Source organism: Kryptolebias marmoratus, linkage group LG5 (assembly GCF_001649575.2).
Source record: "Kryptolebias marmoratus isolate JLee-2015 linkage group LG5, ASM164957v2, whole genome shotgun sequence".
Classification (NCBI taxonomy): domain Eukaryota; kingdom Metazoa; phylum Chordata; class Actinopteri; order Cyprinodontiformes; family Rivulidae; genus Kryptolebias; species Kryptolebias marmoratus.
The window spans coordinates 7,741,965-7,753,292 of record NC_051434.1 but is presented as its reverse complement, the minus strand read 5'-3'; the positions used below and the strand labels follow the sequence as shown (position 1 = coordinate 7,753,292).

The window sequence follows — 11,328 nt, the reverse complement described above, 5'->3', positions numbered from 1 at the left end:
ATTTAACAGTTCAGATAAACTAAGTTCAGAGATTTTTTTCACTTGCAACAGCAGTGAGATCAAAACAAAAAAGGAAAAATAAAATTACATAAATACAAAAATTCCCTCAGATATCGCTGCTGTTGTTTTCTTTCCTCAATCATGAAAAGAAAATCTCGTTTGCTTTTGAATTTAGGAACAAAAACACAAATTATGCCTCGTGTTTTTCCTTAAAAATAGAAAAAATACGTCAGATTTTAATATTTAATCCGTGAAATATGTAGAAACATGACGATGCAGCTCAGTTAGTTTAGGTTTTTTTCCAGACTGAACAAAAAAAAGATTAAAAAATAACTTTGGTGTAATGTTGAATGTCCACTATATAGAAATCAGATGGAAACTGATTAAAATTTTGTTGTTTAATGTTAATATTAACAAAAGAAGTTGAGTTTCAGGCAGTAATATATTTGTCTACATTTAAGTTTTCCAAAATGAACATAAGACAAGCAAATTAATCCATTCATTATTAGATGTTTGATCGGACTTTCTGTTTATCTTAAAGTGCTGAAAGGTTGTTTTTTTTCTTTTAAATTAGATTTTTCTGCCTTATTTCCACACATCAAACCTACAAACTCATTAGATCCAAACTAAACTCAATTAAATAGCTTTCTGAAAGAGTTTGATGGCACAAAGGGAATAAACACCCTTAAAAGAACATCCCTGCAGCTTTTATTTGCATTTAGGAGTTATTTTAAACAAGATGCAAAAACTTGCTTTTCCTTTCATAGCCTGAAAGATCCAAGCATCATTTCCCAAAACCTGGTTTATAGTTGAAATCTTTGTAAACAAGGATCAGTATCAGAATTAATATGAAGTCCATTGATCCTTAAGATTTTGAGGAAATAAGACAGAAGTATGAAGGTTTTCTTGGCAGCAACGGACTCGATTAAAAAAGTAAAAAGTTTAATAAATCCAAACTAAATAATCTTACTGTCTGGATTATTATTTAGTTTCAGTAAAGATGGAAATCTCTAAAACCTGAGTTTGTTTGGCAGCGATGTAAACAGATAAACGTCCCTCTGAAACAGGTCGTCATGAACCGTGCGTGCCGTTCCCACGGCAACCATCTTTAATTAGGCCAGAAATCTTCAGGATTACAGTTTAAAAAAAGAAAAAAAAAAAAGGTACAACGTGAACAAACGGTGTCTGAGTGAGCTGGCTCTAAAACCACCAGCGCAACCGTGGAGGGGGGTTGGTCGCGGGGGGCGCCACGTCGAACACTGACTCCTGCCCGACCGACGAGCACACGTAGTAGAGGTTGGCGCCCAGCATGGCGACGATGGGGAAGAAGGAGAGGCCAAAGCCGAAGCCTCTGACGGTGCTGTTCAGAGCGAGGCAGAGCCAGTAGATGAGCCTGAGGAGAAGAAAACAACATCACACGAGACTCCCGTTTGGATGAGAGGCGGTTAAACAAAGCCAGGATCACTTCAGGTGATCTGGTTTAACGAGGTTCAACCGGCCTCAGGTGACCAATCTGAATAAACAAACAGAATTAACTACATCAAACCAAAAAGCCTCTGAGCATCATCGTCATCTTCAGCCTGAGAGAGGAACAAACTTCAGAGCGATCAGCTTCGGTTCTGCTCAGAAAGAATCATTTCTTTACATTTAGCTTCCAATCAGCCAGATGTTCTTGTAATTTACTAAAGTGGTCTTGATCAGTAGTTCTTCAGGCTTTCTGAAGGTCTTAAGTGGAGTTTTTTTTATTATTATTTTGTCCTCCATCTGTCCACTTTTCTCCAATCCTATTTCTGTCCTCCTCAGACACGAGGACTGGACGGAAAATCAGCCAAAGTTAATCAAACCTTAAAAAAAAACAAAAAAAAAAACAGAGAAACAGTATCTACTGGATGTTAAGGTTTCAGCTGTTAGCGCTTCTGGAATCACCTTATTGATGCTAAAATACCGTTTTGTGCTTTTTGGACAGACTGTTGGTAACAAAGAGCCTAAACATCTTATTTAAATTGAATGATTCAAAAGGTCAGAGTTAAAAGGCAAAAATAAATAAATAAATTCTTCTGAAAAAACGAGAGAAGACGCAGCCGAAGTCTTTCCACCTTGATGCAGTTTAAGTGGAAGTCATTATTCTTTTTAAAGTAAGACAGGAAGTGTGAACTCAGAGCAGTTTTTTTCATGTATAAACCTGTAAAAGAAAAGACGTGTGAGTCATAAGTGGCAACACAACGGCCCAAATGATCAGACGTGTCTCATATAAGAAACCTCTTTGTGTTTCTGCGTGATGAACAACAACAGATCACCAACCGGTACGTTCAGATTTGGTAACGGGTGGAACCGTCCGTGGCTCGGATTAAACGGATCACATGTGGCTGAACTGCTCTCTTCATGTCGGGTCACGTCTGCAGATTTCAGGTTTGGTTTGAGAGACGACGAAAGACTTTCACTGACAATTAATAACTGGCAGCTAAACGTCTCAGAGTTGGGATTTTCAGAGGGAAGCTGTGTTTGTTGGGAGTGCGTAGGCTCAGGGTTTTTAAGTGATGACTCACTGGTCTGAAACGCCACATCAGCTCCCTGCCAGACACAAAGTGGTTTGAGTAACATTGACTTGTCTCTGAAGGAAGACAAAGACACCAGTGTCCACTTCCTTTACAGAGTCAGAGTCAAAGTGCAACGACAGATTAGACTGCTTTTACTGTCGAGCAGAGATTATTACATCATTAGTCTGATATATTTTGCCTTTTGAGGAGTGGAAGTTTCCATTATTTGGGTTTTTGAAGGTTGCGACTCTCCCCTTTGGTCACAAAAGCTGCAATATATTCATGTTTTTTGTGAGTCTGTTAGCAAAATATCTCAAGAATTTGATGAAACTTTCAGGAAACAATCACCAGAAGCTCATCTACATCTGATTAACTTTTGGAGCCAACCCAAATCAAGATGGTCGCCACAGCCAACTCATCTTCGAAACACAAAAATGGCTCAAACTCGGTCAGTTTTACAGATACTGAGCTAAACTCTGATGGGTGCTGCTCGTTACACGATCTTTGTTAAAAACGTTAGCGCCAAACCCGTCTGTTAGCAAAATATCTCATGAACCACTGGAGGAATTTTAATGTAACTTTCAGACAGTCATCACTGGATGTACGTCTACAGCTGATGGATTTGGAGTCAATCAAATTCAACATGGCCACCACAGCTTATCGACATTAACACAAAAATGCCTCCAACTTTTACAGATGTTGAGCTAAACTCTGATGTGGTAGTAGCTGAGAGTCACCCACAACATCTTGCAATATCTCCTGATGCACAGTCGGTAATCCAGATGGACGAATCTAAAAAGGTTGAGTCAGCCTTATAAGCAGCACCTTCGAATCGTGAATCAACCAGTTGGTTGTGACACCAAAACTAGTTGTTCACATGCAAAAGATGCCCATCAGCCTGACGACCGATCGTTAGGGCCCTGATGGCTGCTTGCTCTTCAGAGGCTGAGGGATACTCGCAATAACAGCACTGTAGGAGGAGGACAGGTGGACACGGAGGCCTCCGTCCCCGTTTAAAGACGGACGGGTTCTCTTCACAAAGATGGCTTCCTTTAGGACCTCTCCATACTCCAGGAGGAGTCACAAAGTCGGCGCTCGTTCACGTGGTCACGTGATGAAAATTGCATCATTTTTGTTCTCGCAGCAGCTTCGCCCGCCTCTTCTCGACACAAAGCCCGGGACGAACATTTTCTCTCAGGGGTTTGCTCCAAGTGTCGTGTGATTGGTCAGAAGTTGTTTATGTGGAAAAGTCGGTGAGGTTTAATGGAGTCATTTTGCTTCTGCTGCTCCGCTGAGAAGCAGCTGGAGGCTGTTAGAAAACACAGCCGTCTTTACGACTGATCCTGCAAAACTTAGAAACCTACGAGCTTAAAAAGACCTCAGAGACAGAGGCAGTGTCACTAGTATTTTACCTTACTACAACAGGTAAGATACTAACTGTTCAGAACAATTACACAGAACCCCTCTTTAATGCTTTTAGGATAAACACCGCCCTCTTTTGCTCTGTTTAATATAAACATCCAACACTCTTAATACGAAAATAAACTTACCTATAAATATTATACAAATACATTTAAGCTGTAATCTTTTCTATGATTCTTTTGCCACTGAAACCGTAAACCTTAAAAAAAAAGAGGATTCCTCACATACCTGCCAAAAACGAATATGATGGTGAGCAGCGGCACCAGTTTAACCAGGTCCTGGCTGACGTAGGTTGCCATGACAGCAAGCTGCAGGAAATAGAAGAGGAAGAGCACCACTGATTCGTTGACGAAGTGCCAGTGGATCATCACTTCCTTGTTCACCAGCTGCCCCTGATAGAGAGGCCTGACGGCGCCGAAACGCAGCCGGGCGGCGCCCTGCACCAACACACCTGCGGAGACAGAGGGAGCGTCTTCGTCACGCGGCTCCTTCCGGCGGGAGGCGAGGAGGGGCGCACGGGGAACTCACCGAGCACGACGGGGACGCTGGCGAAGAAGGCGCAGCGGAGTGTGTACAGCACCCTGAGGGGCGGGGTCTCCAGCTGCGGCGGCTCAAAGGGAAGCAGGGCGTAGCCCCCCCACGCCAGGAGAGGGAAGACGAGCACCGCGGCCATCGTCGCCAAAATCAGCCGAAGTTTCTCGCTGCATAAGTTTTCACACAGGTCTGAGGGAAACAAACATTTATCAGGTCTCAGGAAAGAGCAGAAATATAACTTTTTATTAAGATTCATAGAAATCTGCAGTCTGCAGCACACTAAAGCTGACACTTTCATGTTTCTTTAGCTGATATTTGCCATAATATTAACTGGAATTAATAATTTGATTGTCTTCTCTGATCATGAATTGCTGATATTCACTGTTTACAAAAAAAATCTAAACTTTTTTAAATTTGCTGAGATTCAAAACCAAAACGTGGCTTTTTCATGAAAACATTAAATCGGTTTATTGACCTGGAGTTCATCCAATCTGAGAATAAGCAGTCCGTGTCAATAAATTACAACACATTAAAGAGGAAAACTAAGTGGAAAAAAGAACAATCATGATCCAAATAAGTGGTTAGAAACTCTCTTAGTTACATAAAATTAAAGCAATCTAATGAACGGCAACAATTATTCAAATATTTATTATTTATGAGGGTCTCCTGGTTTTAAATCAATCATTCCCTGCTTGGGGATTTAGAAAATGCAACCAAAAGACCAGTTTATTCCATTATTTTAAAGTCACTTATGAGATGAATTTTGTCTTTAAAAATAATTCATTTTTAATGGATTGCATGTTTGATTTGGTTTCTGTTAGCTCCAAACACATTTGACTCAATTGTAGTGCATCTTTGTTTGGTTTTTGGTTAATTATCATTTAGATACATTTTATACTATATATTTTTGCTTAATATTTTATAAATGGTTGTAGTTGATTTCATGTGAATTAGAAATCAGAATGAGGTGTTTTTGCAAACTTACAGACATGTGAGGAATTTCTAAATCTAATCTCTACTTTTCCTGCCAGACTGAATTTGATTCTTGATAATCTTCATAAATACGAGTCGACTTCGTGGTGAAACTCACAGTACTTGTCGTCCTCTTCCTCCAATTCGTGGTAATACTGAGCATCCAAGTGGTGCTCCATCAGCTCCTCCCTCTGCACCTCCTCCCTGAAGTACCCGGTCTCCTCAGGAGGATCTTTGCCCGACGGTTTCAAAATCTCCACGTGTGGCGTGAAACCCAGAGAGTGTTTCTCTGAGATCCACTCCTTCTCCTCCTCCTCATCCTCTTCCTCCTCGTCATCTGCCAGGGACCCATCTCCTTTGTCCTTCTTCTCCACCTGGATGTCATGGTCCCTCCACCTCTCGACTTCAGGCATGCTCTCCCTCCATTTGGATTTGCTCCTCCCGTCTCCCTCCGCCTGACTCTGCTCCTCGGACATGTCCTGACTCCCCCTGCTGATCCCCGTGTCCCTCTCTGACCCTGAAGCATTGTCGTCCTCATCTGACAGGACCTTCTTGTCTTTGTCTCCCGACCACGATAAAGTGCTGGCCTCCAGGTGAGCGAAGCTCTTCACTTCCTCCTCCTCCTCCTCCTCCTCCTCCTCCTCCTCCTCACCTTCACTCTCCCTCCTCTCCCCCTCACTGCTGCTGTCCTCAGGCTTCGTACCTTCTGCCGTTTGTGGCCGTGGAGTTTGACCAGCAGGTAAAAGCGCCTCCTCCTCTTTCAAATCCACGAGTAAGTCACCTTGGCCCGACATTCTTGAGGTTTGTTATTTTCAGTCACCAGCCAGCACCTCACTGTGAAAACCCTGCCCTCCAACCGGTGAAAGTCATGTTTGGACACAACTTTTATTCTTCCTGCAGAGAGGAGAAACATGTTACAAGCGCGTCTGAACCTGACACGCCATTTCAGCTCCAAAAGGAAAACATCAAAGTTCACTGTTTATCATGGGTGTGTTTGTCCTGCAGGACGAGTCCTCCAACTCACAGCTTGAACAACATGCTTAACTTTCTGAAGCGTTGATTTGAGCCACAGAAAAATGCATTTTTAACAACATCTGAGACTTTAATAAAGAAGAAAACAAAAATAGGGACTGTGCTACAAACTTTGGGAACATATCAGCATTTTGTTTCATGAGGAATCAACAACATGTGGCATAAAGTGCTTATTTCAGTCATCTGAAGAGCATTAAATCATGTACTCAGAGGAAAAATACTGGATTTTAGAGTAATATCAGTAACTCTAATTAATACTTAAGGGTTAAGAATGTCAAAATACTAAAAATAGGTTAATCATAAGCTTCAGTTTTTATTTAAATGACTTGTTTTGTATAAAAAATGACATTTACTATTACATAAGCATAAATAGTATCGGATATAGACACTCCCTGTTGAACAAACACTGAAATTGTGGCTTTCTACTTTGACAAACTGGGTCCAAAATGACGAGTTTTCGATTTAAGCTCTTTATGTGACCAATTTGCTGTGAGGAACTAAATTTAAAAGGCTTTTTTTGGGTGTGTTATTATTATTATTACTATTTTACAATTTGCAGTGTAAGTGCTTGGGCCTGTTTGTGAGACGGAATGTCGTTTGGTCGTGAAGCTAAAACTCGTTCAACAACTCCGACTTTAAAGCTAAAACCGACAAACAAAAAATAAGAATATTGAGCCTTAAACGGCTTAACATACCTGGTTTTTACTCGACTCACATCACCGGAAACATGTCACAGATTTGTGTGGCGGGGTCGCTTTTTTCTCCCAGAAGTGAAGCTTGAGGTTACCTGTCAGGTGAGAGAAAGTTGCTGTGAACAAATCTTTCACCAGGACGCAAGTGTCAGTGCAGAGGTATCGCTCCGCTTTACGTCCCGCCGTCAAATCTGACGTAATGACGTTTTTGTAGTCCACCGTCAACCGTTTAGGCTCCTCCGCCGCCATATTGCTAAAAAGCGGACTACTTTAAATCTTCTGAAATTACAAATACGAGCAGCAGAGGCATAATTAACATTTTAGAGGTTATATTAAATATTTATCCACTTCTCAGACTGTTTTGATGTGAAATATAAATAGTTAACAAAAACATTATCTTGAACTAATCAAACTATTGCTTTCCCTGACGAAACAAAACGCACTGACTCATGAAAATTTGTCACTAAATGGTTCTAAAACCAATATTTTTAATACAATATTATATATTTTATATAAATGTGCAAATGCGCTCTGGAAATCTTTTTAACTTGTAGATTTGAATCCTTTCAGTTAAACATGTTGGAGTGAGTCATCTGTCGGAACACACAACCTTCGTTCCGGAGTGAGTCAGGTGGACAGGACAGGTGAGGGTGGAGCTTAGAGACAGAATAAGTCAAATTTATTTATATAGCCCTTATCAGCAACAAGGCGATGCAGTGTTTTACAACATGTGAACACTAAAATACTAAGTATATGAGCCTAAGACTAAGTCATAGGCTACTAAAGTTAAACCAAAGATTAGCTGAGGAGAACCAAACTATGATATAACATAAACTAAACTAGGATTTAAAAACCTCAGCCTAACAGAAGTCTTAAAAAAACACACATAATTAAAGTTTATCTAAAAAAAGACAGTGAAACTTATCTAAAATAAATCATACTAAAGATAAACTGGGGAAAACCAAACTAAGATATAATGAAAGCTAACATAAACTGAACTAGGAATAAAAAACCTCAGTTGATCAGACATGATTAAAGCTAAGATAACAAAACTAAAGGTACTGGAAGGCTAACTAAGAGTTAAGACAAAATAAATTAAAAATAAACAAGGACATTACTGCCTGAACTAATTGTCAACATTTATCAGGGATAATTATAAGAATAAAGTATAAACGAGAACAGAAAAGAAAATATCACACAGAAAAAGTGGTTAAAATGGCAACATTTTATTTTCGGTCCAACTTTTGTCACACATTATTGGGCTCTTGTTTAAAAACACACAAAAATGCGAACAACAACTTAAAAAGATTTGACTTCACGAAGCCAGGCCAACTTACATTAATCTGAAAACTTTAATCCTTTCCTAGATTAACAAAGCTGTTTCAGAACCAATAAGCCGAAAGGTTAAACCCCAGATCAGCTAAAAGATTATTCTGAGAGAATTGAAGCATTAAAACATGCACAATAAAAAATAAACTGAGCAGGCTAGTCAGAAACAGAGAAGCTACATATTGAGCCTAGCAAACTGAGTAATGAAAGTGATAAAAACAGTTTTCATCGATAAGAACGGATGCTAAGCTTCAACAGCAATAACTACACCAGACTGGATCTCCTATCACGCCTGCTCACTACTTTCAACGAGGACAGCTTGTTCCTCATCGTTCCCGTGTCAGACCGGAATCAGTTCTGTGTCCAACTACGCCTCGGCTTCACCTCCCACCGCGACGGCAGGCGACTCGCTCCGGGCTTCGTTTTTGCTGGCTGAGCTTTTGGGGCGGCCTCGTTTCTGCGGGACGGCACCTTCGCCTTTCGTGGCACTCGCGGGACGGCCCCTTTTCCTCTGAAGCCCTTCGGCACAGGTGTGTGGCGCGGACAAAGCAGGCCGCACGTTTTTGCGCAGGTGAGCGCCTTTCTTGGACTCGGACTTGCAGGGCCGGCCGCGGCTCCTTCGAGGGGCCGGCGGAGCGTCCGCTGGCGTTTCGACGCGGGGATATTTCCTCGGCCTTCCCAGGGGCTTCCACACTTTTGGCTTCTTCACCTCCTCAGCTGACGGTGGAGGGTACTTCCTTGGTCGTCCTCTTTTGGCTGGTTGCTGTCGTGGTCGACCGCGCTGCTTCCCTCTTACACTGAGGTCAGGTACGTTCTGAGGCTGTCCTGCTTTACTGTGCAGCCTGTTCTTGTTTAAAGAGCCTTTAGGTCGACCTCTACCCCTCCTCTCTGCCGGGGAGCCGTTTGTGAACAGCTCTTTTGGTTTCATGCACTTTCTTGGCCTGCCTCTTCCACTTGAAAGAGTGTTTGGAACTTCACTTGATGCCTCTGTGGTATTACTATCCTCCACTTTCCTTGGTCGTCCTCTTTTGGCTGAATTTTGGCTTCCATCAGTACCTCCGTCCCTCTCACTGCTCTCCTCCTTTTCCAGGCTCGGCTCCCCATCGGGAGACTTTTTTGTTTGGCCTCTTTTCCGAGGTTTTACAGGGCTGCCTTCTTCCTCCTCTCCGCTTGGTAAACGTTCCAACTTGCCCTTCGTTGTTCCTTTGGATCGTCCCTTTTTAGATGTTCCAGAACCACCGTTCAGCAAGTTTTCAGCAGCGGCCTTCTTGACCCCGGGCTTCTTGGAGCTCTGTGGCTTTCCTCGTTTCCCGTTAACGGGATTGTTGTTGGACACATCATCGCTCGTTTCGCCTTCGTTGCTCAGAATAACTTCTGGTTCTGATGCTTTCTCCTTGTCCATGCTGCTGCCTTTAACTTGGAGCCGTCCGTTTCCTGGAGAGTGAACAAAGTAATGTTTAATCATCAAAACATTATATTTACATCTTCTAAACATCTATTTATTGTGGAACTGAGCGCTGCTTTAATCAAACATTGTGGACTTTTAAATATTTTGTCCAAAACTAATAATAAATTTAGCCTTAAAGTCTCTTTCAGTGTTCATCATTTTCTAGATTTTTACCACTCAGTTGGGATGTCAAATTGTTTTTTTTGGCTAAAAATTGCTAAAACCTCACTTTATTGAAGTTTCACAAATCCCACACCTGGTTTTAAATATTCTGCTATGAGTTGAGAATATTCCAGTCCAGGTTTGAAGAGTCTAGGTGTTGTAGTTTTTTAACTAGAGTGGATTGAAGCTGCTGAAGGTCGTGAAAAACGAGGTGGAATCGGCCTTTAGCCATTTTCTGACTCGGAAGCTGCAACCAGAAAACAACTTCAGCTTCGTCTGAATGCTGCGCTCTTCTTAGCTTTTCCACATGCAGGAGCGTTTGATAAATAACACAGCATGCATTGGTAAATTTAACAGAGAAACGGGGTTTGTGCTCGATTATTTACTGTGATTACGGATCACGTTGTTGTCCAGGTATTAGTCAGCTTCAAAAACGGTAAACAGAATCAGCGGCGTGAAGACGATTCAACACCGGAACTAACGGGGAGCTGATCTCACCTTCAAATAATCCCCTGTGAGGTGTTTGTTTAATTTTTATATATATGTTTTCTTTTATTCCGCAGACTTACCGTGAAGTGAAAGTTTATTGTTGCTGTGATGGCTGTTCAAATTTGTGACCACTTCCGGCTGTATGTTACTGTTGTCATGTCGTTCATGAACGATTCGTTCAAACGAACGAATCTTTTGAGTGTATGGACTGAACCAACTCACTTTGTTCACTGGTTCGTTCCTTACTGAGTTCAGTTGAGAAAAATAAGTAGAAAAAAAAATAGTTGAGATCAGCAGAAGTGTGAGTCATGACGTAAATCTAAAGGACACAGCGCCGTGCGGGCGGGGAGGAACTGTTGTTGACACCTGAGCGAACAAACTCTATGTATCACTCAGTGGACTGACTCTGCCCTGAGGGATTCTAACTGTTTCCTTCTTGCAGGGATTTGCTCTCAGGCTTTTGGCAGCTGCATACATTTATCCAAATTAACTGCTAATGTTGTATGTATGGAAATAAACGCACGCACGCACGCCCCGTCCCCATTATCTCAGCAGACAGGGACACATAAAGGAGAGGAGAGGAGACAGAAGAAGAGCGAGTGAGACTCCCAGAGGGGCGGAGGTGGGGGGTGGAGCGTCTTTAGGTTGTAACAATAATAAGAAATAAAGAAAGAGGACCCTGGTTTACGTTTAGTGAATGCGCTGCTTGCTG

At 41.8% G+C, this 11,328-nt stretch overlaps 2 protein-coding genes across 2 annotated transcripts; both read right to left on the bottom strand.

Annotated features, from left to right (window-relative positions):
* Window positions 1-461: 461 nt before the first annotated feature.
* tmem79a (transmembrane protein 79a) lies at window positions 462-7,347 on the bottom strand. Its single transcript, XM_017419774.3, has 5 exons — window positions 7,193-7,347; window positions 5,584-6,359; window positions 4,488-4,682; window positions 4,188-4,410; window positions 462-1,393 (listed from the first exon to the last, which is right to left on the bottom strand). Exons 2-5 carry the CDS (start codon window positions 6,257-6,259, stop codon window positions 1,201-1,203), a joined length of 1,287 nt encoding a protein of 428 aa, XP_017275263.1. The 5' UTR covers window positions 6,260-6,359; window positions 7,193-7,347; the 3' UTR covers window positions 462-1,200.
* Window positions 7,348-8,395: 1,048 nt separating this feature from the next.
* Window positions 8,396-10,902, bottom strand: si:ch211-288g17.3 (serine/arginine repetitive matrix protein 2). The gene is made up of 2 exons (XM_017420778.3): window positions 10,697-10,902; window positions 8,396-9,952 (listed from the first exon to the last, which is right to left on the bottom strand). The coding sequence occupies exon 2, from the start codon at window positions 9,918-9,920 to the stop codon at window positions 8,886-8,888; it is 1,035 nt and encodes a 344-aa protein (XP_017276267.1). The 5' UTR covers window positions 9,921-9,952; window positions 10,697-10,902; the 3' UTR covers window positions 8,396-8,885.
* Window positions 10,903-11,328: the final 426 nt, after the last annotated feature.